Source organism: Punctularia strigosozonata (assembly GCF_000264995.1).
Source record: "Punctularia strigosozonata HHB-11173 SS5 unplaced genomic scaffold PUNSTscaffold_5, whole genome shotgun sequence".
Classification (NCBI taxonomy): domain Eukaryota; kingdom Fungi; phylum Basidiomycota; class Agaricomycetes; order Corticiales; family Punctulariaceae; genus Punctularia; species Punctularia strigosozonata.
In genome coordinates, this window is record NW_006767437.1 from 1963973 (window position 1) to 1990613 (window position 26641).

The 26641-nt window shown below is 55.8% G+C and overlaps 6 protein-coding genes across 6 annotated transcripts; 2 read left to right on the plus strand and 4 right to left on the minus strand.

Annotated features, from left to right (window-relative positions):
* On the minus strand, window positions 1-2119 carry PUNSTDRAFT_120246 (uncharacterized protein). Its single transcript, XM_007383234.1, has 9 exons — window positions 2085-2119; window positions 1292-2032; window positions 1227-1232; window positions 1059-1175; window positions 895-997; window positions 658-839; window positions 540-603; window positions 428-485; window positions 1-372 (listed from the first exon to the last, which is right to left on the minus strand). The coding sequence occupies exons 1-9, from the start codon at window positions 2099-2101 to the stop codon at window positions 164-166; spliced, it is 1497 nt and encodes a 498-aa protein (XP_007383296.1). The 5' UTR covers window positions 2102-2119; the 3' UTR covers window positions 1-163.
* An 8753-nt stretch (window positions 2120-10872) lies between these two features.
* PUNSTDRAFT_113301 (uncharacterized protein) lies at window positions 10873-12219 on the plus strand (the record flags this gene model as incomplete). Its single annotated transcript, XM_007383235.1, has 3 exons — window positions 10873-11229; window positions 11309-11414; window positions 11474-12219. 3 exons carry the CDS (start codon window positions 10873-10875, stop codon window positions 12217-12219), a joined length of 1209 nt encoding a protein of 402 aa, XP_007383297.1.
* Window positions 12220-12862: 643 nt separating this feature from the next.
* On the minus strand, window positions 12863-14871 carry PUNSTDRAFT_101999 (alpha-ketoglutarate-dependent sulfonate dioxygenase). Its single transcript, XM_007383236.1, has 9 exons — window positions 14599-14871; window positions 14351-14541; window positions 14270-14301; window positions 14101-14220; window positions 13890-14049; window positions 13636-13832; window positions 13447-13574; window positions 13323-13362; window positions 12863-13201 (listed from the first exon to the last, which is right to left on the minus strand). Exons 1-9 carry the CDS (start codon window positions 14725-14727, stop codon window positions 13011-13013), a joined length of 1188 nt encoding a protein of 395 aa, XP_007383298.1. The 5' UTR covers window positions 14728-14871; the 3' UTR covers window positions 12863-13010.
* Window positions 14872-18859: 3988 nt separating this feature from the next.
* Window positions 18860-21212, plus strand: PUNSTDRAFT_66463 (uncharacterized protein; the record flags this gene model as incomplete). Its single annotated transcript, XM_007383237.1, has 9 exons — window positions 18860-19178; window positions 19234-19484; window positions 19541-19834; window positions 19891-19936; window positions 19986-20125; window positions 20177-20469; window positions 20524-20733; window positions 20789-20889; window positions 20989-21212. 9 exons carry the CDS (start codon window positions 18860-18862, stop codon window positions 21210-21212), a joined length of 1878 nt encoding a protein of 625 aa, XP_007383299.1.
* Window positions 21213-21467: 255 nt separating this feature from the next.
* PUNSTDRAFT_86552 (actin-like ATPase domain-containing protein) lies at window positions 21468-23631 on the minus strand. The gene is made up of 5 exons (XM_007383238.1): window positions 23251-23631; window positions 23087-23195; window positions 22930-23037; window positions 22162-22875; window positions 21468-22115 (listed from the first exon to the last, which is right to left on the minus strand). The coding sequence occupies exons 1-5, from the start codon at window positions 23613-23615 to the stop codon at window positions 21540-21542; spliced, it is 1872 nt and encodes a 623-aa protein (XP_007383300.1). The 5' UTR covers window positions 23616-23631; the 3' UTR covers window positions 21468-21539.
* A 353-nt stretch (window positions 23632-23984) lies between these two features.
* Window positions 23985-26548, minus strand: PUNSTDRAFT_102010 (cyclin-like protein; the record flags this gene model as incomplete). The annotated part of the gene is made up of 7 exons (XM_007383239.1): window positions 26451-26548; window positions 26218-26401; window positions 26091-26165; window positions 25825-26039; window positions 25181-25778; window positions 24630-24871; window positions 23985-24422 (listed from the first exon to the last, which is right to left on the minus strand). The coding sequence occupies exons 1-7, from the start codon at window positions 26451-26453 to the stop codon at window positions 23985-23987; spliced, it is 1755 nt and encodes a 584-aa protein (XP_007383301.1). The 5' UTR covers window positions 26454-26548.
* Between the last annotated feature and the right edge of the window lie 93 nt (window positions 26549-26641).

Sequence of the window (26641 nt, forward strand, 5' to 3'; positions counted from 1 at the left end):
AGCAGTTCGCTGTGCGCGAGAAGTAAAACTAAGCGGGCAGTACATACTGTATTTAGGCGAGTCAACGAGCACCATTATGAACAATCAGACGGACCACTTCGCGTTTCGCGACTGGGTCTGTGCTTGGCATGTCTTTGTTGACCCGCAACGTAACCCGGCAATTTCACCTGCCTGGCACGGATCCAAGCGTATCGATCCCAACATCATCCCGCCCGAAGCCATCGGCGAAGGGATCTCGCATACTGCCTGTCCTCGCGCGCCAGAGTTGTGTATATGCCTGCTTCAATCGCTGTAGTTCGGCGTCAAGGATGGCCGTTTTGTTCGCGAGTGCAATGAAAGTAGCATGCTGAGTTTGAAGTGTTGTCGATATGGCTGGAGGAGCGGTGAACAACAGCTCGCTTGGAGAATAGATACTGGAAGAAGGTACCTTGCGGCGTATACTGTGACTCATTCGTCGCGGCTGCGGAGATTTTGCGCTCAATTTGCTGCGATGAATCCGAAATTAGTCGCGGAGGGTCATGGAGACTTTCGCTGCGCACCTCTATCGTGGCTTTGTACCACCTTAATCGTTCTCGCATTTGCTCTGTGACCCTCGTAAACAGCCTGAAACGGGAAAACGGTCATTGTTCGGCCTGATGATACGCCAGTCGCACATACTCGAGTGGGAAGCCAGCGTGCACCTTGAGGTACCCGGCGCTCTGTGGTTGGCTCACGGAGCGGAAGGCATCGACGATGTGCGTTGCGACGATGGTATCTTGTACGGCTTGTTCAACCTTAGCTTTCAGGTCACGAGTGAAGTGAGTATCTTGATGCAAAGTCGCAGTCGCCTGAAGGAGCTCCTAAGGACCGATGGCGTATTAGCAAGCAAATGACTGAACGCTGATGGGTCATCACCTGGTGGGTATTCCACATCAGCTCCTGGCCTTTCGTCGCCTCATCTCCCACTTTACGCTCTTTGAGCTCCTTACTGATTTGGACGCGACCCTGTATATGCGACCTACATTGCGAAAGCTGGTCAGAACGACAAGAGGAAACAAACAGTTCGGACATAATCTCACTCGACACCCTCAAAGATTTTCTTAACGTTATCTGGCAGGTCGTTAAATTTGGTGTTTTTGAGGAATGGTGGTGCACCGGCTTGTTGCGACGCCTGAGGTTGACCAAGAGCAGAGACCCTGCGAGGCATGACGTGAAACGATATCTGGACGACGAACGTGCGACCTCACCCCAATCTATTCGAGCGTCAGTCGTGAATCGTCGAGGGGTACGAAAAGCGTGATTAACAACTCACGTTTGTTGAGTTTGCGGTTTCTGACCAAATAAGCTCAATCCAGAAGTGTTATTGGTCGAACTGAATCCACCGAAAGCGGCCTGCCCAGGCTGGTTCGCTTGGCTATTCGTGTTTCCGAACAGCCCGCCCGTCTGCTGTTGCGGCTGACCAAAGAGGCTAGTAGATGGCTGAGTTGTATTAGGCTTTGATCCAAACAATGAGCCAGATCCGAAAGCATTTTGCTGCTGAGGCTGTTGCTGCTGTTGCTGACCAAAGAGGCCACCGGCGTTGGTCGACGATTGCTGGTTGTTCTGACCAAATAATCCGCCTGAGGGAGCACCCGACTGCTGAGCCGTGCTTTGACCGAAGAGACCTCCTGTAGGAGCATTTGACTGCTGAGTTGTGCTTTGACCGAATAGTCCGCTACTAGGGGCGTTCGCCGGTTGCGTGGATTGACCGAACAGCCCACCGCTAGGGGCGTTTGATTGTTGCGTAGGCTGACCAAACAATCCGCCACTGGGGGTGCTCGATTGCTGAGTAGTTTGACCGAAGAGGCCCGTGCCTGACTGCTGTCCTCCAAACAACCCCCCGCCTGTTCCCTGGCTCGTGTTCTGTGTCCCAAATAGAGAAGGGGCAGCCGCTTGCCCTTGCTGTGGGGCTCCAAATGAACCGAATGCTGGTTGTTGCGGTTGCTGTTGTGTTGTACTGCCGAAAATGTTCGTGGCAGGTGCTGGTTTGGCACCAAACCCAGAGAAAGCTGAGCTAAATAAGCAGAGTCAGAGAGGTAGGCTGGCACGACATGGGGTGTGCTCACTTGGAAGCGAAAGCCATGCCTCCACAACCAGAAGGTTCAAATCAACGGAGCCGTCACCGTCTCATCTGCGGCGCGCTAAGGACGCGCCCTGTGAGACGATCACGTGAAGTTTCAGTGATCCGTGGGCTGGTGGATCTCTGCTATCACTCTTAGTCGATGCTTTCCGCATCTTTGAAATTTGAACTCGATGGTAGGTAGGTAGGTAGGTATATTGCCGACGAGGTCCCGGTAGCGGAACAGCCGGTTGCTGCGCTGCACGTACGCCACTCGTGCAGTCGACAGCGTGCCAAGCAGCTCGGTGTGCAGTCACTCGGCTCTCGCGGCGATAACAACTTGTCGTGTCCGCCTTTCTTGTTGAAATATGGAACAGGAGCCTGAGCACGAAGCCGCAACTTGGGTAAGAACAGATACAGTGCGTATATGCGCGTGCGCATAACTGACATATATATGTTATTTCGGTTCCTGTAGCTCGAAAGCCCAGATCGAAGCGATATATATCCGCAACGTCTATTTCACGCTTTCAACCCGGATATGTTTGCTGTCGATCTCAAGGTTTGGTCGCAGCCAAGTCGCAGACGTGGACCCTGCATGCAGTGATTCGTGCTATCGCCAAAGCAGGTCTAGTCACCCGACCGCGCGAGAACCAGCTTGCAGTAGAAGCTGATGCCGAGAAACGCCATTGAGTGCGCCGCGATGTTGCATCTGATCCGTGCTCGGACGATGGCGGCGAAGATCCGTCAAGCTTTATCACCGCTCTCTGGATGGGACCACTTTCCCTGCATAACAGGGATCAATCATGCTCGGACGGAACAAAACAAACATAGATTCTAGGTACATACTTCGCCTCAAATCGGAAACAAAGGCTCGACGGCTGGAGCTCCCGGGGAGCAGGATGTTCGCCGATCAATGGAACCTCTTTGCTATAGACAAGTACTGCGGCGGCTTATTGGTCCACTTCAAACCATACCAGACGGCGTTTCACCGAACTGCAGGATCGCTATCGCCACCTACAGTTATGTGGCGCTCTCGGTGAAACATGCCATGTTCATGATGGGCGCACGAGCCTTGGACGGCAATTCATCTACAAGTTTCCCATCAGCTTCCTCGGGCACGGAAATGGATCTATGTGCAATCTTGCTACTGCCACTTGTTCGTGCATCCCTCGCCGTCGTGTACCCACCCATGCTACTTCGGCACGCAGGGCGTTCGGATGTCGTAAAGGAACTCCAGTCTCCTGATTTCGGCGTTTCGGTGCATCTAGATGGACGTTCGCCCATGAACAATCCGTCGTACGCGCGCTGAGCAGGGATACCTGCTTTATTGGCGTTGCTGCGCACCTCGACTTATCGACCCACGTATATCCTCTATGACTTCGTATGTGTGCATCGTCGCTCCCTTCGGAGCGAACCATGCACGACCCCTGGTTTCATTGTGCAATTGTACCCATCGGGGGCGATTGCATTTGCCTTGGATCTCCGCAGGTCACCGTGCAATCAGCTGGGACGGATCTTTGATGGAGACCGATCGAGCAGTTCTGGTATCTGAATCCTCGAATTATGTACAGAGGTGAGCATAATCAGATATGTTTTCACGCGGTTGTCATCGCAGCGAATACTACCGACGACAAACACAGGTTCAAGGGTCCAACGCACCCGTGTCGAACGATAGCGGGTACGTACTCTTTCGACGCCCATATTTTGCTGTCATGATTCGATCTGACGCGGGGCGATATTGGTAACTGTGCATAATCTCGGGCCATCTCTCAGCTTCTAGGACGAAATCTCAAGGTGTCTGACGTCAAAGCACATCGGGTCGGGGTGACTCTTACCCTTGCCTCGGTTACTGCTGACGTTGGCCTTACCAGACAACAGATGAGATAAAACTTTCGCTATCTACATGCTCCGCAGTTGGCCAGAGTAGTCCGTCCCGATATGCATCCTTTTCTTGTCCTTTGTTATCCTCAAATCCGACTGACTAGCGACCTTGCATCAACCATTCCTGATGGGAATGTCACAAGTTCTTGCCGTCGCTTGCCTGCGAGAAGGATCTAACCGCATTTCATCAGATTCCATCCTCCGACTCCGTCGGTGGCTGGATGGGCCATGCACGGTCTTGCACGGTGTCATCACTGATTATTCGCGTCTGCGGAACCGGGAGGGAAATGTCGACGACCTGACTCCAGACCCTCCGCCATTGCCCCACCCTTCCAGAAATTCTTCGGAGTCAAAGACAATTATCCGAAGCCGCCCTGTCCCTTTCCAGCGCTTGATGGCCATTCAACTGTTCTCGATCACGTCAGTTTGCCGCCAGGAATCCCGCGCAACTGTGAGCCTGAGAGCCAAACATATCTCGAAAAGCGGAAATATCCCGAGGGAGTGATATCTACTGGAGCATCGCGTCGTACGTACGTGGTACATAACGTCGCACAGCCGACTCGCAGGGTCGAACTGATCGTTCAAGAATATACCACAACATCAGAGATGTTTCGTTTTCCATTACTTATTGAGATCCGGTTTTGAGATCCTGGTCAGAGGTAGGGAAGTTTGCGGTGGGAAATTATTGGAATAAAACGTCTCTATTGCAACAGGCACGAGTTGCGATTCCAAGTACTGAAAACAGGCCTAGGACGGGTTCCCCGCCGATATAAACAGAAGCCAAATTTATCTTGATGGCGAGCGTTTCCACTTTCAGATTGTGTGTTTGTTTACTTGAGTAGGACAGAAGTAGGCATTCAACGGCTCCACGTCCAACTTCACATCGAGACGGCTGTTGTTATGGCAAAAAGTACGTCATCCTGTCAAAACCTGAGACCATGAGGAGACGGTGGTAAGAACTCAAAGCATGACCCTTACAATCCTTCATCGGCCGAAATCTAGTACGCTACCAGGTGAGAGCGTAAGACCCTGAGCGTGGATGGGCGGAGTTGCTGACAGCAGACGTGAACCTCCGTGCGTGCTCGCGTTATCCTACTGGCCCTATCATTGCCACTTGGCAGGTGACAATTCCATCTTCCTGGTATAGAGGGCCTCGGATTCAGTGATCATGTCAGCTTCATCCACAGACACCGAGCGCCTCTCTGAATCACAGCGAAGGTCGAAGTGCTTTTCCACAGCAGTCCGGCAATCTAGGCGACCCGGGACCTGTGTTACCTGAATTTTTGGCTCTAATAATCTCGTGGCGCCGGCATGTGGGTCGCCAAGATAACTCAGCAATTGGAGCGCTCGCGATGCTGCAGCTTTGGCACCGGCTGAAGAATGCGGCGATTTACAGACCTTCTCGTGCGGATGATGAACTATCGACAAGCCGTGCATATAGTTCCTCCCATGGCTCGCTCTTCCGTGATCAGGACTGTGAGGAAAGAGAGATCTCACTACGCGTGAATAACTAGGTAGCAATCACGTTGGCATTACCAGAAACCCAGAGTACGCCTCGTAGCTCAGTCTCTGTGCGACCACTCATGCTGCTCATCCTGGATAGCGGCGATGAGGATGATCGCAGCCGAAGAATGCCATTCACGGGCGGAGTCTTCTCCGATAAGGACGATGCAGTAGTGGCCGCGATGTGCTGCTCAACCGTATAGCTCGACTCACTTGCCCATCAAGAAGTTCATCATCAGGAAAAACCGGATTTGCTAAAAGTCTCCTAAAACGCACTAAAACGTGCTCATTTAGTAGTTTTAGAGGGTTTCGGTACCCAATAAGCGACTCTTTCGATAGTCCGATTTTTCCTGATGATCAGCAGCCACATAGTGCATGATGTTCTGCAATCCACGATATCTGCGACTGACTTCAATTTCGGGTGTTTATCAGATTTCGAGCACCTGCGCGGACTCGGAGGAAGATACGGTACGGCTGTTACTGTCGGGAGTATGTAAATTCATCTCTCAACATGAGTCCCATCGTTTACAGCTGTACGGGCCAGTACTTGAAGGACAGTGCTCTCGCCTCCGATGGATGGATAAGCGCCAAGCTCGAGCCATCGCAGCACAGTGATCAGCACACCTCCCATGCGGAGATGCATTGGCCAGTGACAACTTGGGCACCTGATCGGAGTCGGACGGCCCCCTTCCTAATCGGCGTTCTCCCGTCACAAAGAGTACAGTTCCAGCACATCTCGCCTCTGTTATGCAATTCGCTGAAAAGTCCCTGGGGTATTTGCAGGTGCACGACGATGTGCTCAAGCTGGGCAATAGAAACTAAATTCCTCATATATCACCCGCAGCACACGTGAGCATGCACGGAGTACCCGGCGTGTAGCAATGCATAGAGAGCTGACGCAATGCAACAGGACGTTCCATAAACGTGCGCTCCGAGTTGCCACTGCACTCTACGGGTACCAAAACCGCCAAAACCCCTGGGGCGCAATGATCTACGCATCAGCATGTTGAATCTCTGAAACCGGTCAAATACTTCCACCGGCGCGTACTGCTCTGTATCCCCGGTGCAGCATCTACGCCGCGTTACGCCATGTCCTCGTGCGCTCGTATGCCGGGACGCCGCGTCCTCAGATGGAGGCATTCACATGCCTGATCAACGCTACTCGAATTCACTGCCTTCTACAATTGTTACGGTATCACATGAACGTCAGCAGTACATCAGGAAAAATCGGACTATCGAAAGAGTCGCTTATTGGGTACCGAAACCCTCTAAAGCTACTAAATTAGCACGTTTTAGTACGTTTTAGAAGGTTTTGAGCAAATCCGGTTTTTCCTGATGTACAAGGTTGCAGGTGACTCGCATACATCAGGAAAAATCGGACTATCGAAAGAGTCGCTTATTGGTTACCGAAACCCTCTAAAACTACTAAATGAGCAGGTTTTAGTACGTTTTAGGAGGCTTTTAGCAAATCCGGTTTTTCCTGATGTAGCAAACACGCGAGTTTTTGCTTTCTTTACCTACCGCATTGTCCAATTTTGACTACCTGGTACAGCATGCCCAGTGAAGCCTATCCGTGTTGCCAAGGCAGTTACGCAGCATCACGACAGCCAATTTGCAGAAGGAGCATCGGCCTGCCGCGTGGAGCATACGGACGGGCACAGTGACTGCCCCGAGTCGAGACTCCGAGACGGGTTTCTCTCACTTCAGCACCGCGCTTGCGATCCGGGCGCGTTACCAAGAATTCGGAAGCAAACGCGGGTCTTCCGCGACCGCAGTGTGCTCTTCGCGCAAAGGCCGGAAGCTACCTTGTTGAGATGCGATGCGTATTTTGTAACGTGTACGGCAATCGCTCACATGCTTCCCTGCAGCGTTGCGCAGGAGATATGAAATACGGACGTATCATTCATGGGCGCCATATATTGGACATTTATACGCGACGCCGTCGTTACGGTGCTACCGGGCGCATCCGACGCGGGCATATACCGCATCAGGTTAGGCGATTTCAGGGTGGGATCGAGTACGCCTGCCCTGCCATTCGAAGGGCGCGTCGAAGGGTGCAATTCAAAGATGCGGTTCTCATGACCGGATGATGCTGATTTCTGCTATGTTACAAAGCAGTGCCGTGCCGTGGCAGCCCAACGTCTTCCTGCGTCTCAATCGAAGATGCAGAGTTGCCTCCAAGGACTTGCAAAATGACGAAGCGCGTTGTTGACGTCGATTTGGAATGGATGTGTGCGACGTCGCGAGATGCGTCCTCTTGCCGAAGCGTTTCAGGTTTTCAAACTCGTCCCGCGTTGTTGGCCTGGGTACGAAAGCCAAGTTGACGTTAATCTCCGGGAAACCGGGGAATTGCCAGTAATGCCAAATTGGCGCTTTCCGCGCTCGAAGAGGCGCCCCCGCCGTCCACCAGTCATCCTGGAATCTGGATTACCATCATTTGCGCCGCCGCCGCACTGGTTGTCAGCGACCTAGGTCGAGGAAGCAGGTGCGCGCCACGCACACGGTGCCGCATGCGTGAGATCGATCTGCCTTGCCTGATTGACGACGCCGCAGACCATGGCATGGGGAGCACGCCACCGATGTCTCGATACGAACGCCCCATCTCATGTATTCCCATGGTCCCGCTATCCACTCACTTCGGCGGCGCGCGACGGGCATCAATCCACGAAGCACTCGATGATTTGGGCGGTTTGACTGCCCTGCGAGACACTGGCGCCCGATGGGTCTCCTGCGCATTGCCATTTGAAGTTAAGCTCTGAGAAGCGCGGGGTTAGGTGCGGGCCTTGTGAACTGGGTATCATTTATATTCTCTTCTTTTTTTGTCGTTTGTTTCGGGGATAGGAATCGCTCCCGTCCGGCGATCGCGTTGGCTGTCGCGCACCCGTGTCACGACGTCCGACATCGTCGCATCGGCGTATGATTGTCAGTCGAGTGCGCTGCTGCGGCGAGAGCGGCGGGACCGGAAGAATCTGGGTCGCGCGCGCGCCGAATCTTGGCGGTATCGCAGGCGTCGGGATGACGTGGTCGAGATCTCGTGGGGGCACACCCTAATCACGATCCAGGCACCATCCGTCCCGCGCGCTTTGGCCCGTTCGCCGGTTCCCACGCTAAGGATTCCCAACAGTCACACCCTGCGCGCTGGGGGGCAGCGGCAGAAGAGAAGAGTAGGGTGGAGGGAGCACGAGGGCAATTGCAAGGGAAGGTAGGGTCCGTGGCAGGTCCGTGGCCGCGATAGGACTCGGCCAATGCGGTGCGAGGGATAGCCGGGCCCTGTACGGAAAGCGCTGTGCCCATCGTGATCTGGTCGTTTACGTCCCCCGTCCTGAGATCTCCCGCGAGTGGATCTTCGTAAGATTAGCGGGGAGATTGGTCAGATTGGACCCCCATTGGCGTTCCGCCTGTCGTAGGCGTGGTGGAAAAATACGTAAAAACTCTGGCAGGGTCTGTGAAGAGCGGCGGGCATGAGCGCGTCGAGTGCCTGGCGGAAAAAAGGGGAGGGCATGAGCGGGAGGGGGGGAAGATGGAGAGCGAAAGCGACGGGGTTGGTGCGTTAGTGCGGGTCCGGTGGGCCGGTTCGCGCGATCGGGGCTTGGGCCGTGCGAACGCGGCGGCTTGCTCGCATCGTTCTGGGCAGCTTCGCCCGGGCCTCGCATCCACGTCGCTCTTCCAATCCATCCACTCTCCACCCCGACGCCATCCAGCGCCCCCGCCGTCGCCACCGAGCCCGACGACAGAGCCACGACCGTGCTCCCCGCAGCCTGCGCCGGCCATCCGGAGACACCGCCGGGCACTGATCGCACTCCATACCCATCAGTGTCGCGCACTGACCCGGCCACCCGGACTGTGCGCGCCCTCCACAGCAAGCACTGTCACCGTAGCCGCGACCCGACGGAGACGGCAAGCGACTCGTCCGCCTCAGCCACAAAAACCCGCGGCACCCCTTGCCCATGAGCTCCCACCACCAGAACCACCCGCCGCCGCCCTCCGCCGGTGCCCACCCCCCTGCGTCCATCATGCACGGCGGCGGCGAGTTCCGCCTGCCGTCGCTCAAGGACCTCAACTTCCAGTACCAGCCGCCGCCGCCCCCGCTCGACGCGCCCCCGCCGGGCCCCATCGGCGACTGGTCGCGGGGACCACCTCCCCCGCCCCACTCGAGCTCGAACGCGCCTGCCGCCGGATACGCTGAGTCGCGGCAGGGCCAGGCACCGGGCCATCAGGGCGAGCATCTGCCACCCCCGCCGCCGCGGAACGTGAACCCGTACTATGCCCAGCCGCAACCTCCACCGCACCCGCACGCGCCGCCAACGCCAGCGTCATCGAGCAGTTCCATCGGGCCCCCGCCGCCTCCCGCCAGCTCGCGGGAGGAGAGCGTGCCGGGGCCGCTATCCCGACGGGCTTCGTCGGGTAGCACCGCGTCGGAGCGCCCGCCTCAACATGCAGTACGTTCGCTCTCCTGATCCCGATCGCGCGCGCAGTACCTCAAAACTGTCTACAGCAGCAGTACGCGATGTACCCTCCCCCCGGGGCAAGCGTGAACAATCCCTTCCACCAGGGTCCCCCACCGGCGGGGTATCACTCCCACCCGCCGCCATATCACGCGTCGGCCTACCCCGCCCCGGCCCCGGCGCCTCAGACGCCGACCCAGAGCCAGCAGCAGCAGTCGCCTCCGAGCGGTCCGCCGGCGGCAGCGCCCTACCCGCGCCAGCCACCGCACCCGCCTCACATGCGCCCGCGCGAGGCGCCACCGCTTCCGCTGCCGCCGCCGACGCAGATGATCGCCTTCCCGCCTCCGCCCCCGCCCTCTGATCACGCGTCCTGGCAGCACGCGCACCTGCGCGGCTTGCCTCCGCCACCACCGCCTCCAACGCTGCAGCTCCCACGCCAGAGCAGCATTGGTGCTAGCGGTAGTGCCCCGAGTTCGGCTTTGGGTGCTGCTGCGACGGGTGAAACATCAGGGTCAGGACCCGCACACGATCTGGATAAGGTTTCCGCGCGGCAGCGGACCGTGTCTGAGGTACGAGACCTGCTGTTCTTTTCGCGTCCTTATCGTGTTACTTCTGTTTCTGTTTTCTCTCTGTGCTGTCTCTAGCCTTCTGGCTTTCTTCCGCTGTTCGACGCACCTTTCCTTTCTCGGTTTTACCGGCTATCAGAAACGGGAATGGGTGGCTGATGTCTCGCTCTCGGCACGTCTATAGATCATCAAACTTTGTACGGCGTTGTACGGTTTCGCTGACAAGTGGGGTAGGTTTTTGTCTTTGCTGCTTTTCTTCTTTTCTATTTATTCGGTTTTGCGTAATTAACGCGTGCAACTGCCGTTTGCGCTGACACGCTATCAATCGGTTATTCTAGCGCACTATCAGAACTCGGTGCAGTCGAATCGTCCGCAGCCGAGCGCGCACGAGTTGGCGGAGATGAGCCGGAAAGCGGCCGAGGTCGTACGCCTCCTCGAGACGCTCAAGCGCATGGTCGACGCTGAGACGGAGGCGGCCAAGGAGAACACGCGGGCGCCGGCTGTAGGTGGTAGTGGCGGCGCGGGAGAGGATCCGTATCGTCCGCCCAAGAGGCCATGGGAGGAGGTTGACAGTCCGGGGGAGACTGTGGGTCAAAGGGAGGGCATGGGACCCGGGCAGAGGGAGGGGGCGGGCAGCAGGCCAGGAACGGGGCAGGGGGCGACGACGGCCGAGCAGGATATGGAGATCATCCGGTCCAAGCGCGCCTCGACGGCGGCGAGTTCGGGGCAGCCGAAGAGCAAGTACCGGAAGCGGAGCGTGAGTGGTCTCCGGTCGCCTCTTTACTACCGAACGAATGCTAAACGGTTTGTGGTTTGTTCCGGTATTCTTACTGCAGAGGGCGAGTCCGCCGGGCAAGTGCCATTCGTGCAACTCGCGCGAGACCCCCGAATGGAGGCGCGGGCCGGACGGCGCGCGGACGCTGTGCAACGCCTGTGGACTGCGTGAGTCATCAACTTTCTCTCCATTTCGCTTGTCGCGTCTAACGAGCCGAATGCTGTAGATTACGCCAAATTGGTGAGGAAGCGCGACAAGCTGATCGCAGAAGGGCAGACGCCGCCGGTCGACCTTGCGATGTTGCGCGCGTCGACGGCGGCGCGTGCGGCAGAGAACGGGGGCGCGAGTGGCTCGGGGAACAGGGATGAGGACCTCGACACGGACGCGTCGCCGAGGCGATCGTCATCGCCCGCGTACGCTGGCCAAGATCATCAGGGCCTGAGCCACGGTCAAGGTCAGGGTCAGGTACCGAGCCATCAACAACAGCATCCGTCTACGGCGTACTCTAGCTCAGGGCCGTCATCATCGAAGATGTCGCCTCCGTCATCCGCCTCCGCTTCCGCGGCCGGCTACTACGCCGGGCCGATGTCCGGGACGTATCATTCGCTCCAGCAACCGCCCCCTGCGCAGTATCAGTCGATGCCGCCGCCTCCACCTCCGTCTTCTTCGAATTCGCACCGGGGACCTAGCCACGTCCCCGGACATCATCAGCATCAGCATCAGGGGCATGGACAACATGGACAAGCGAGCGGTGGGGCGCCTCCGCCGCAGATGCCACTGCAGCCGGGCAACCCGCCGCCCCCGCCGTGGGCGAGTCACTCGGCTGGCGGCGGGCCGCCGCATGGCCGGGGAAGCTACGGATCTTTGGGCGACTCGCGCGAGGGCGAGTCGGGCTACGGCGGTGGTGGTGATGGGTGGCGCGCTCGGCTTCTGGACGCCGGCGGGTCTGGGGGGCGCTCGCCGCCGCGCTGAAGGAGACGAAAAGAGGAAAGCAAAACGGTTGTTTATGGTATGGGGTATATCATTATGCGTGTTTCCATGATATTCCATCTTTATCTCGTCCTCCTTTTCTGTGCTTGTATCCTGGACTTTCTTTTCTCGCCTTTCGCTTCGCTTCGTTTTCGTTAATAGTAACTTAATCTGTATACGATCCGGGTTAGATTAGGTGCCTCTAATGATCATCGACGCGTTTGTGCTCGAGAGCCGGATCTGGGGCTGTACCGGATCTTGGAACTAATTAACGAGTTAACGAGGGGGTCATGGCACGCTTCAGTGCCTCAATCGTCCGTATGCAGGCCTAATTTGCGATTCCGATCTCTTCGGAAGATGCTTGGGAGATGGGATCGGTACGTGGCGGATCCGGAACCTTGGGTAGATGGAGGGGGCGGATGCGCTTCTTTGAGCCGCATTGCTGAGATCTCGCGCCGTAATCAGAAGCTAAATCGGGACGCGATCCTCCTGAAGATTGGGCGTGCGGGGGTCATTGGGACGCCGTATGGGATCGCGATTGCTTGTTTGGAAGAGGTGAGCTTGAGTGCTCGTGTATGTACCTGCTTCTGTTCATTGTCCACCACACGGCGAACAGAGTACAATGAGACATCGGACGCCACGCGGAGAGGGTCGGTCCGAAGATGTACAGCGTCCTTTCTTCCTATATTCCCTACATACATACAGAGTTTGAAAGCGTTTTGAACTGCGAAGCAGCTGGCTGACGTGATACAGACAGGGTGACAGCGCGCGGGATCTCATCGGATCTGAGCGTCTCAGTCGTTGTACCCGCGCGGACGGCCGTTGGCGGTCGCTGGCAGGCCCGGCACCTCGATCCCCTGCTGCTTCCAGATCTCAATCTGGCGATCCTTCGCCACCTTGCCGTCCCGCTCGTACTCGGCGACGGACGTCGGTTTCTCGCCGTGAGGTGTGGCGCGGAGGGCATGGCGCGTCGCGGGCCAGAAGTCTGCGAGCGACGCGATAGGACGTTAGCAATGTTTAGCACCGCGGGAAGAAGGAAGGGAGAGAGGACGGATAGAGGCAATAGAAGGCGGTGAAAGAGTGGCACAAGGAGGAAAGGCACCTACCGAACGTAGCGCTGTGGGTCACGACGCGGTTGTCCCAGATCTGAATGTGCGTGTATCGGGTCAGATTGCGTTCGGCGGCGGAGGTAATCTGGGGCGCAGAAGCTGCGCGCCGCGCCGTACTCACCGCGATCGAGTTGGGTTCCCAGTGGAAGCGGACTTGGAAGTCGGGGTTCTCGGCCAGCTGGTGGAAGAGGAATTGGAGGACGGCGTCCGACTCCGCCTTGGGAAGGCCGACGATTCGACGCGTGAAGCCTGTCGTGACGTTGAGAAGGGCGGAGGTGGTATGGAAGCGGGAAAAGGAAGCATTCCACACCTGGGTTGACGTAGACGCTCTTCCAGCCCGTGGCGGGGTGGACGCGGACGACCGGGTGCACTGACTCGATGGGTTCGCGACGGACGGGGAGGCCGGCTGCGCGTGCGCCGTCTGCCTGGGCGACGGCACTGTGCACCGCGGTCAAGCCTTCGAGGTACTTCTGGAAGCCGGGACTCAGGGAAGAGTAAAGAGCGTATCTGCGGATCCCGCGTCAAGACGCTAGACGATCAAACCGAGGAAGACCAAGGACAAACCCTGAGGACCACAACGTATCTCCGCCGTACTCAGGACCGGTGATGACCTTCAGCGACGTCTGAGCAGGGGGTTGAAGTTCGTAGGACACGTCGGAGTGCCAGAGTTCGATCTTCGAGAAGGCGGATGGGTCGGGCCGACGGGAAGCGTCGTTGTAGACGACTGATAACGCAAGTGAGCAAACGATGTGCAAAAGTCCGTCTTAACTCTTACCGTGAACCTCCTCAAGGCCTGGCTCCTTGGGGATGGGCGTCGTCGCGTGCTTGTGTAACGGGCCGAAATGCCGCGCCAAGTCAAGCTGCTCGCGGATGCTGATTTCTTGGTCGCGCAGGACTGAATGGATATCAGCTTAGGACAAGGTGGATTATGTCGCTGTACTCACAAACGACGCCGCGCTCAGCAACGAGCAATGCGCTAAAAGAGGCGTCAGTGTCTTTCGCCTTCACTGCGAGATATCACGTACAGCTCATCCTTTTGCGTAGGAGTAAGTTGGCGGAGGTCGATCCCTTCGATCTCCGTGCCGATGACCGGCGTCAATGTCTTGACCTTAGTCGCCGCAGAAAGCAAAGCCTTCTTCTCAGGATCTGCCCTCTTGGCCGGGTCATCAACCACTATGTCGCCCAACGGTTCCCACTTGACATCGGGGAACGTTGGCTGGAGGGATGTGTTAGTGTACCCTGAAGACTCATCTCCCATGAAGGCAGGACGCACCTTGTACTGTGCGTACTTGTATCCGGTATCGCCGTCGTCCGCGATTGCTGGGGAGTAGAATGGATTGAAGATCTTCTGCTCGGCCACCTTTTGCGCGGGGGAAGTCTCGTTGATAGCTACCGGTGCCATGACGCTTCAGTTACAGGTGTTGTCCAGCTGCGACTAGAAAAGCATCTGCCGCGCGATAGTCAGTTCTTATATGCGATTTCGGACAAAGCATGACGACTCCGCAGGGATGCGCACAAGCTCGCGCAAAGAGAAGGTGGGATGGCGAATCGTCACGTGAGGGCGTAGCAGAATGGCAAAATGTTCACTTGAGCGCAGGAGAGTGTGAAGTCGTTATCGCCACCAGAGCGGGATTGCGGCATTACGAGTCGATGGCATAATCGCGTGGTCGCCTTGTCTGCAGTAAAAGCGCGATTATGAGTAAGAACCAAGGGCCTCGATGGCCCGGTACGAAGAAACTATAGCCCCTCGACCTGTAAATGTTTCCGTCTGGAGCGAAAACCTTGGTTCTATAGGCAAAGGTACTGAGCCAAGGTGCTCCAATGGTGGGGACATGACATCCGTTGATCTCCAGAGTTGGGGTAGGCTGCAGACCAAATAACATGTGCACGACAAGTTGTCACGACCAGGAACGGCGCCATTCGTTAATCACCATAGCAAAACTATCCTCGGGTCATTGAAGATGCAGAACTGACTAGGACTGGCTGGACGCGGGTTTCGATGGCGAGGGACCCCCTTGCAAGAAGAACAAAGCGGCCGACGTCGAAAAAGCAGCGACAGCGCAGTATAGAATGCAACCATCATGCATCATGGTTCATAACGAGTCTCGAACCTGAGGCATACTGTGATAGGACCTCCATTCGCCCAATAGAAGGTTGATATCGCCCTTGACCGCATGGGTGTTTGACGATGCCTCGTTCGTTGTCTGAATCCCGCATCAGCGCCGAATCGTGCCTAAATCGTGCCCCGATATTCCGCAGGTGTTCGAGGCATATTCGACTAATGACTGTAGCTTTCGCAAGTGAGGACGCACGCATCTGAAAGACAAATTCAAGCCAAGTATGCAGATGAAGGTCGTCGTCAGCAGCCTGAGCAAACATGTGAGCCGCGCGTGCGTCAAAGTCGAAACACCCGACCCCTTTGTTACCTACCACATCCACTACCAGCCCGAGGTTATACGTTATGGGTACGTGGTCGGCTTATATATCCGGATGTTGACGTTCATGGCGCGGCGTTCATCGAACAGGCATTCCGAAGGTACGGCGCTCCCATATGCACCACATTGACGCTCGCTCATTGGACCTTGTACCCAGTTTTTCCGATATATATCGTGCGTGCTATCGCTCCCAAGAGATTGAAGGCTTACATTGCGACAGAGAGCGTTACCCGTTGACGTCCCAGCTCATCCAGGAGAATAAGATCCCGGAGTTTGGTGCGCCACCACCTCTGGTATATGTTCTGTGGATAGCTCATGTTTGTCTGTCAGACAACTTCTATCTCGACTTCAACGGCATCATCCACAACTGTAGGTCCTGAAATGTGGGTATTACCATGCTTCTCACCGATCCACCAGGTTCGCACCCGAACGACGAGGATGCCCACTTCCGGTTGACCGAGGAGCAGATATTCACCGCCATATTCAGCTATGTCGACCAACTGTTCGGGAAGATCAAGCCAAAGAAGGTGTTCTTCATGGCGGTCGACGGCGTGGCTCCGCGAGCGAAGATGAACCAGCAACGGAGTCGACGATTCAGGACAGCGAAGGAGGCGAAGGATGTACGAGAGAAGGCAGAAAGTCGAGGAGAGAAGCTTCCGGACGAGAAGGCGTTCGACAGTAATTGTATCACACCTGGTACGTACGCGTCCGCGTGCCATGCATGATGTAAAGCTCACTGACAGGGCACAGGGACGGTGTTCATGGCGAAACTCACAAAGCAACTGCAATATTTCGTGAACAAGAAGATTACAGAAGATGCCGACTGGCGAGAGGTGCAAGTCATTCTCTCGGGTCACGACGTTCCTGGCGAGGGAGAGCACAAAGTCATGGAATACATCCGACACTGCAAGGCGCAGCCGGACTACAACCCCAATACCCGACACTGTTTATACGGGTTGGATGCCGATCTGATCATGCTTTCGCTGCTCAGTCACGATCCCCATTTCTGCCTTCTCCGTGAGGAGGTCAAGTTTGGTCCTTCCCGAAAGTCGAAGAGCGCGAAGTACGTTCCTATGTTTTGGTTCTGGGGATATCTCGACTGAGAAGCCGTGGCATCATAGAACCCCGGAATCCATCAACTTCTACCTATTGCATCTGACTCTCATGAGGGAATACCTTGATCTTGAGTTCCGGGACATCGAGCACGTATTACCTTTTGACTACAGTCTGGAGCGGGTGATAGACGACTTCGTTCTTCTGGCGGTATTCGTCGGAAACGATTTCTTGCCTAATTTGCCCGATTTGCACATTCACGAGAATGGCCTTGAACGTCTGTTCGAGGTGTATAAGAAGATCCTTCCTTCGCAAGGTAAGTGAACGCACCCCTTTCACCGGCATTCGTCTAACCGATCGACCAAGATGGCTACATCAACGAGAGTGGGACCATCAACCTCAAGCGGCTACAGGTCGTCCTTGACGAGATGGCGCAATGGGAGCAGGAGATCTTCGAGAAGGAGTATGCCGACCTGAACTGGTACAAGGGAAAGCAGGTGAAACACTTGAAGGAGATGGAACATGCACGGAAGAAAGCTCAACTAGGTACGTCGTACCAGTTGCTATTCACCGCATATTGCGCTGACCTACCGAAGTCCTGACGAAACCGCAACGGGTCATCTTCGACCAGGTGAAGGCGTTCGTCTTACAATACCGAAGCGCCTCGCCTGCCGTCATTTCCGATGCCCGTCTCACCATGCCCAATAACTTCCCCGCGAAGGACCGAAAATTCATCAACGACCTTGCTGCGGACCTTAGGCTCGTCGTCACTTGGGACGAGTACGACGAGGATGACCAGAACCTCCTCACATGGAGGCTTCCCGGCGCATCCGATGAGCCGATACCGGACGAGGTTGACAAGGTGGACGGTGAGGAGGAACAGTGGGAAGACGTAGACGAGGATGATGAGGATGAGGATAGTGGCGAGGACGCAGAAGCCTCTGAGGCGGTAGATCGAGTCTTGAAGAAGTATGAGAAGGCTAAGGTGGTGAAACCCGACGCCGAGGGAGACTTCGATGCGAGATACGAGTTATCCATCAGGGATAAGATGGACGAATGGAAGAGAGTATATTACGGAGTACGTGCACTCCTCATGCGCATTCCAAGGTATGAGATGCTGATGCTCGTGCTTGACAGGGCAAATTGGAAATATCCTATGATGACCCGGTTGCCATGCATGACCTGATCTACTGCTACGTGGAGGGTCTGCAATGGATCATGCACTATTACTACAGCGGAGTCGCTTCCTGGGGCTGGTTCTACCGCTATCACTATGCTCCTCGGATATCTGGTAAGATTATCCGCACCATAGATTTGGCGCTTGTGACCGATAACTTTCAGACTTACGGAACGTTGACAAGTTCACCTTCAACTTCGAACTCGGCAAACCCTTCAGGCCATTCGAGCAGTTGATGGGCGTTCTGCCGGAGGCTAGCAAGGACCTTATACCGAACGCGTACAAGGTACATTCCATCTTTTTTCTTTGGCTGATTCGCAGAACGCAACTCACGGGCAAACGCTCAGGACCTTATGTATGATCCGAACTCCCCTATTTTGGACTTCTATCCCCAAGAGTTCGAACAAGACCTCAACGGCAAGAAGCAGGATTGGGAGGCCGTCGTCAAGATTCCTTTCATCGACGAGAAGAGGCTTCTTGCAGCTATGTCCTGTAAGTCCATATAGTCGCCGCCCTTCCCCCATTCTGAACAATTGTGATCAGCGCGTGAACATCGCCTGAGCGACGAGGAGCGCCGGCGGAATGACTACGGCACCAGCCTCAAATTCATCTACAGCCCTGAACATCCCTTCGAGTATCCGTCATCCTTGCCAGGATTCTTCCCTCCCCTATACCGTTGCATGTGCCGTATGGAACCGTTCGATTTGCCACTCATCGACGGCCTGCATCTCGTGGAGGGCCTGTGCGATGGCGTCCTTCTCGGTGCACATGCTCTTGCGGGTTTCCCTTCATTGAAGACGCTCCCTCACACCGCGTCGCTCGGTTTCCACGGCGTCAACGTGCATGGCTCGGAGAGTCGCAACAAGTCAATGATAGTTCATATATCAAACCCGCACGAGGGCAAGAGGCTCGAGGACATCGCGGAGGAGATGATTGGCAAGAAGGCATATATCCAATGGCCTTTTCTCCAGGAGGGATTGGTGGTTGCCATCTCGGACCCGTTATTCAAGTACGAGAAGGCTGCGATCATCGCTGGAACGCCGACGAAAGTCATCAAGAATCCACACTCGCACCAGGCCCTTGGTTTCTGGAAGATGAAGTCGGATTCCATCGAGAACCATTATTCAAAGCGTTGTGGAGTCATCACAGGGGAAATCGAGGTCTTAGTACATGTCAGGCCGTTGCGAGGTGGGTTCTTATAACCGTTCCACGATTCATGCTAACATGCCTCGTCCGGACGTAGGTCTCAAACGTATGGAAGATGGCGCATTCGTTAAGGACTATGAGGGTCAAGACAAGGAAAAGGAGCAAGCGCTGCAGATGGCCCTATCCGAGATCAGCTCCGAAGATCCCCGCTTCCTAGAGAGGGCGGCACCGCCGCTTTCCGAGGAGTTCCCAGAAGGGAGCAAGGTTTTTTTCCTAGGAGAACATGCTTATGGTGTAGCTGCTCAAGTCTCTTCCACGTCTGAGAAGACCCTTTCAGTCATTCTAGCTGTTAGTGAAGGTCGCCTCGTCTCTAATACATCTGCTCACGCCTTCATGATTACTAGTTCTTCCCATCGGACAAATCCGAGAACGAGAAGTTCAAGGAAGTAGTGAAAAACAGGGTCTCCAATCGGTTCATCCCTTCATTTCGCGTTGGCGACATGGTCGGGCTTTCAGGACGTGCCCTCTCCAAGATCACCTCAAGCTTCATGGTTCTCACATCCGACAACCAGAAGGTCAACCTTGGTCTCAGCCTTAAGTTCGAGGCCAAGGCATTGAAAGTCATCGGGTATTCGCGGAAGGAGAACCGGTACTGGGAGTTCACTGAGCAGGCAATCGACCTTATCAAGGAGTACAAAGTAAGCTAAGGATGGTTTGCGCCATCAGATTGATTTAACTGATATTCGCTCGCCAGGCCGCATTCCCAGAAGTATTCCGACAATTGGATCATGGCGGAAATGGTATGTACAGGCGGACATCAACAGATCTAGTGGTTGACTTGGGCATCAGATATGGCGCGTGCCACGGACGTGTTCCCCGGATCGAACGCAGAAGCCGATGCGAAGGTTAAAGAGGTGAAAGCATGGCTCTCGAAGAGAGGTGTTCGAGATTTCGAACCAGTCTCTCTCTTTTGCGATCAGCTCGACAAGGTACTTTCTTTTCCTAATTGGTTTCATTGTTTACCAACGTGGCCTCCGTAGGCGGCTGTCGCCGAAATACAGAAGCTTGCCGACTCCTTCACCGAGAACAGGACCCCAGCTACCATCAAGAAGGCGATTGTGAAGGGTATCCCGCGTCAGGCGGTCATCAAGCCATCACACGCAGTCTACCGTCTCCAAAATCAACGTTTCGGTCTTGGAGACCGCGTGACGATGGTGAGAGATTCAGGTGGAGTGCCGTTGTCGGTCAAAGGCGTCGTGATTGGCCTCAACCCCAAGAGCATGGACGTTGTTTGGGATGTGCCTTTCATGGCAGGGACAACTCTAGGTGATCGGTACGTGTATTGTTCTTTCAGCGTTATATATATCTCGCTTACACGATGTCACAGTTGCGCACCCTACCGTGGAGCAACCGTCGAGTTCAACTCGTGCCTCAACTTGACGGAGCCGCAGTATATCGCGTCCACCAACCCGCAAGTGCCGACGGCGCCCAACACGAACTCCGCATTCAAGCCGCGCTTTGGTCCCCATCCTACCATACAACCTGCGAACGGGCAACAAGCAGCGTCAGGTTTCCGAGCCGCACCAACCGTCGTACGGTATGTCATTTTGCACCTTCATGTGCCGACAATACCTGATCTCACCTATGTCCAGCCATCAAGGCGCACCAGTGCACATTATGTCCAACCCTAACCGCGGACGGGGTGGTTGGACTAACGGTAGAGGCGCGGCGCCTGCCCGGGCACCCGCCAACGGTGCGAACGGAGCAAGCGCAGCCCTATCTCAGCAACAACCTCCGGGGGCGTCAAACGGATTGCCGGCTCAAGCGAGTGGCCAGCAGCCGTCGGGACCAGCGACCAACGGTGCACGGCCATCTCCCCCTCACCCTTCCGGGCGGGGCGGCCCTGCAGCGCAACAGCAGGTCAACGGAAGGGGTAGCTTCCCTCCCCGCGGTGGGTTCAACCCCAACTTCCGCGGTAGAGGAGGATTCAATCCTAACTTCGAACGCGGCCGCGGGGGCGGACCCCCTCGCGGTGCGTTCAGGGGTCGTGGGCGCGGTGTCCCGTCCCATGTTTAAAAAGAAGCTACATCGTAATCTGATTTATGTCGATGCTTATTGCTGTCGATGCTAACCTCACATTAACGGCAGTATTTGATCTCCTTTCGGACCAGCACTGATTGTATGATTGTACCATGCGCCTGTAGTGTATCTATAATGTGTAGCATATGCAGCATCTGCCATGACGAGGCTTGTTCTAGTGACCTTGATGTTCATCCTATCGCTGCGATCCGCCTTTATATTTCACGCACGGTAACATAGCTTGAAAGCGTTGATGATTTACATTGCTGGCATCACAATCGCAGGCACAACAAGAGATAGCTTCACTGTGATTCCGCATCACGACTAGGCCCCCACCACTGTTATTCCAGGCGGTGACGGGCTTTGTATCTCCAAACTAGGATGCGGTGCCCTCGCACTCGGCGCCCCGGCTGGCAAACTGGTCCTTGTCCAGTCCGGGATCACGCTCTTGCCCACCACCGCGACGGTCCCGTCCTCCTCCATCGACATTAGACCCCGGTCCAGCGACGGGTCGGACTCATCCCACCGCTCACGCGGGACCTCCATCCCGCCCGTCTTGAGCGAACCGGCCAGCGAGCCGCCGACCCAGGCCATGGTTGCCGGCGCAAACGCGGGCGCCTTCCCCGCGTTCACGGTCGCGCTGCCTTCGGACGGCGCGGGGGGGCTGGGGTTGTTAAGGATGGCAAAGTAGGGCAGGAGCGGGCGAAGGGGCGCGTATCGGTCGTATGTAGGCAGAGCGGGCCGACCGCGACGATTCTGATGCGTCGGCGGTTCAGAAGCGTGATCGGAGACGGCTCGGACGAGTTCTGCGTGGAGCCGAGGTATGAATCCGGGAAGCATGGGAGTACCCCCCACGACGAGGATGGAAGAGGCCATCGTTTTGCGGAGGTCGACAGGAACCTGTGGGCGGCTCGTTAAGTTGGACGGGTTGTATGTGAGCACATACAAAACATGCCTTGAGCAAAGAATCTAATATGATTTCCGCCACGCTGCCCTCGTCCACGTCCCCGCCGTCGAAAAGTACCTCCGCAGCCCGCTCCCTGATCCACCCTGGTACCACGAGCGTCCCGCGGCCTGTGCCAGTACTCTGAGACGAAGGCGGGTTTACGGGTATGCGAAGATCAGTGGCGGTGGAGTAGCGGGTATAGAGGGAGGACAGTGCTTGAAGGTGGTTTTCGGCCGGCCGTGGACGGGTGGTCACACCGGTGGGATGTGCAACAACGGACGAATAGGCGTCTTGGGAGTACATGCCCATCGATGTCGAGGCTCGTGATTGCGCCCGGGACTGCGATTGCGACAGCGAGTAGCCAGACTCGGACGGCGTAATGTCGCTGCTGGGCGGAGCGTCCAGATCCATCGACTCGCTCCCGGGAGAGGTAACTCTCGTGTCTCCACCCGGCGTGTCTCTTTCTTTGGGAATTGGAGACGCTACCAAGCAGGCTCGGGTTTTGATCTCCTCGATGACATGGCCAGACAGTACTTCTTCGGGCACTCGAGTGGAGCGACTGGCGGCGGGTATATTGGCGGCAGCGGATAATGAGGTTGGAGGAGGAAGGTAGGTCCCAAACAAGAGGAGAAGCGCACGGAGGTGGGAGGACAGTCGAGAGCCAGCAAGAGGCGTGGTACGAAGGTGAGGGAAAAGGGGACGTGCGGCGAATATCTTGATCGGACGTGGGTGAGCAAGAAACGTGCTCAATAGATTAACAAAACTCACGGGTAGAACGGTCGACTCGAGGTGACCGGAGTCAAGAACGAGTCCTGTAATACGGCCTGCGGCTAAGAGCGCTAATAGCGAACTTGGGGCGAACGATATCGAAGGAACCTGTAAGTTTCATGAGAGGAGTCGCCTACCAAAGCTACCATGCACGTACCTGAAGGTTCTTGAACAAGACGCGCGCAAGCATCTCCTTAATGTAGAGCGGAAGCAAGGGGTGCTCGACTACGATGATCTTGCGCGATTTCGGTTCTGTCATGAGCGAACTGTCCTGTTCCATTCAGCTTTCAATCCTTTGGCCTCTTTGTCTGGTCTGCTCACTCGTGGAAGACGCTCCTGAGTCGCTCCTGCAGCTTCGCTTCTAGCGTCCTCTCCTCTTCCTCCCTCTCCTCCATGTCTGCAGCCCTATCTAGCGTCCACAGCGTCCCAGTGCTCCTCGTATCCCTCTCCGCTTCATCGCAAGCGTAGAATACATCCCTTGGGCGCCCTTCCCCGCTGAATCCAATCTTCCATATCCTCGAACCAGGGTCAATCACGACACGGTCCTCGGTGCCGTACAAAGAATGTCGACGTGTAGTGGTATAATGCGGTGAGGACTGGTGTATCGTAGATGCATTTAAACGCGCGGTTGGTGTTGCTGGTGTTGCCGTGGTCCGCGAACGCGGCGTTGCAGGGACGGTCGACATGGTACGCGAGGGAGGGGGAGAATGGAAATTGCCGTGCTTCGGTAGACGGGCCGTGAGAGCTCTTGCTGAAGCGTCGATTTCATCGAGTAAGCATGCAATCCTGGCTCGTCCTCCTTCACCTTAGTGATCCCTCCTCCGAGTATGAAAACCTGTCCCGAAGAGCAAATTCGTATATGGCGTAGAAACAGGTGTATTATGATACTTAGCGGTGCGCACGCCAGCACGATGATCGACGCGGCCTTTCCGCTCGTCCCGATTTGATTCTATACGGGTAGCTTACAGCTCATTTAATAGCTGCACCCATATACGGCCGATACAGACAACAATCCTGTTACACGAAGCAAACGACAACACGAAACATAGGAGATATTACACTTCTTGTTCGTATGCATCTTCCCACACCCCCTCCGCGAGTCCTTCAGTTTCGTCGCCCTCTGCATCGTAATCGCCAGCAGCACCACCGTCAGTGCCGAGAGTCGTTGACGGATTACCCTCTTCTAGCCGTCCCGGAGCACGCTTACTCTTCCCAACCTGAGCCATACCCACTCCACCGCCTTCCTCCTCCACGACCTCCATCCCCTCCGCGTCTTCCTCGCCCGGCATGGTATAAAGGTTATCGTTCTCTCTGCCTTCTGCGAAGGCTATGTCGAGTTTGTTATCCTCGTCTATGAACAAGTCTTTGAGAGCATCGTAATTGATACGCTTGCTGAATTTGGGATTTTTCTTCACGAGGTTCCTGGCGGACTCCGCCGCGGTACTTCCGTGAGGTGTGGACGCATCTCGAGGCTTGTTGTTTGCCTTGCGGCGCTGTTGGGCGATACGTGATAAGTCGGAATGCAGCAATGCAATGAAAGGACGAAACACGAAAACGACGGAAAAAGGCGAAAAAGATGCTTCGAGCGTGGTACGAACCTTGCGACTCTTGGCTGCATCCCGTCCAGAATCATTTAGGAGGCCTTTTGCTACACCGACATGCCACTCAGCCACTGCAAATTTGGGCGCGGCGGGCGAAACTATCGAATACGTACCTGCGATGGCCTCGAGATAATCCTTGTTCAACTCCACCCACACCCGCTCTCTGATCTTCACCTCTTCCTCTGTCATGATGAATTGATCGAGTTCCTCCTCGTCTAAACCTTGAAGCTCATCTACGACGGTGAGCTGAGCTCGTCGTCTTTGCTCGGCTTCGCTCAAGGCTTCAGCCAAAGACGTGCTTTGGGCGTTCCCAAGGAAAGAGTTGAGCTCTTCTGCGAGGGCTTCGTCCAGCTGTTCCTCTAGAGGGTCTTTCTCGGTACTGGCAATCGCGATATCGACCGGCAAGGTCGGAGTCGGCGACTCCGCTGTACTGGTAGGAATGGGATTCGGTACCAAGGTCGCATCGGGGTCGAGAAGTGCAGGATCGATGCTGTTGCCTGTGACATCGTCCGCATCGATGGAATCCTGTGCAGTTGCCTCTGTTTCATCTGGTATGAACAATGGTTGCTCACGCGGGGGTTCATGAGTCCCGGCAAGGATGCCCTCGTTCAATAACGAGGGATCAATCACTGGCTGTGCGGGTTCGGAACTGAGTTCTTGCTCGCCTTCCCGCCCGTCGTTCCCCGCAGGCTGGCCCTGCTCCTCGTCTTCTCCGCGCTTCCGCTTCTTCTTCCGCTTCGTTGCCTTTGCCGTTTTTTCCTGCCCTTCCGCGAGCTCTCCGCATTCTTCTCGTTCCCTTTCGTCCCGTTCTTTCTTCTCCTTCTCGCGTCCCTTTGTGTAGGCCGGCGGATCAACCTCCTCCTCTAGCCATACGGTCCGGAAATCCGCCAACGTCAATTCGCCACTTGGCGTCTTCCTAAATTCCTCCATCCGCTTCCTCAGGGTGACGTCCGCAATCTTGACGACCTGGACAATCTCTTCGATGCTTCTCCGGAAATTGTTCATGCGCGCGGCGAGCAGCAGCGCTGCGCCACAGATCCCGGCAGGCCGTCGTCCCCGCGTCATCCAATCGCGGTCAAATCGTTGCACGAGGCGGACGGCGTCTGTCGCAACTTGATGCGTCTCCTCACCGAACTCCAACAACGCCGCGAAACGCGAGATGTAGTGAGAAGGGTCGACCAGCGGGAGGCGCAAGTTGAGGGTCTGGACAAGCTGAAGGTACGTGTGTCCGAGTTCGAAGACATTGACCTGCGAGAGTAACGATGTAAGGAAAGGATGTGCAAACAAGGGGCACGCTTGCCTGAAGTAGGTCCGAAAAGTCGATAAGCATGTAGTTCCGAGTCTCCTTCTGTCTGCACGCGACATATAGACAGACAGCCACCACGTTCATGCTTTTTCGGCCCTTTGTGAACTTGTGTTCCACCGCAAGGGTGTAGAGACGCGTCGCCGCATGGCAGATGGACTCGGACAAACGTAAGATACCAGCAACGCTTTGAATTTTCCTGCTGGCTGCGCCCCACAATGAGATACAAGAGCCCATTTGGAGTGCGGTCTACTCACCATTTGCTATGGTTTGTTCCCTAGACTCCCCATCTCCGCCTCGGTTCCCGAAAAACCCGCCCATCCTAGCGCGCGCTATTAGAGAATAAGTTAGTGATGCACCATGGCGGAACAAATCTTTCCTCACTTGCTCCTTGAGCGACATATGAGCCCTGGACCATCGCTGCACCCGATGAAGTCTCCCCAAACGTAACTTCGGAGACTATCGTGTTCTCCTCAACGACCGTTCCACACGCGACGCAGAACCCGTTGCCTGCTGCTGCGTCATACTCGATGACCGAGCCTCCACACTCGGCACAGACAGTTGTTCCCTTCGGATGTTCAGGCTGACGGTACTCGATCATTGCACGAAACACTCACCATGTTTCCAGGTTTGGCGGTGTTACTGACTGAGGCGTAGGTATGTACAAAGCTCGATTCGGAACGGTTGCAGCGACCGCTATATACAAGGCGTCACGCTGCCAAAGAGTCGAGGAGTCATGCGCGGGATAAAGGTGAGTCAAGAGGACCGAGATTAGATGCGGACTCGAAGCCCTCACAGTCGAAAACAT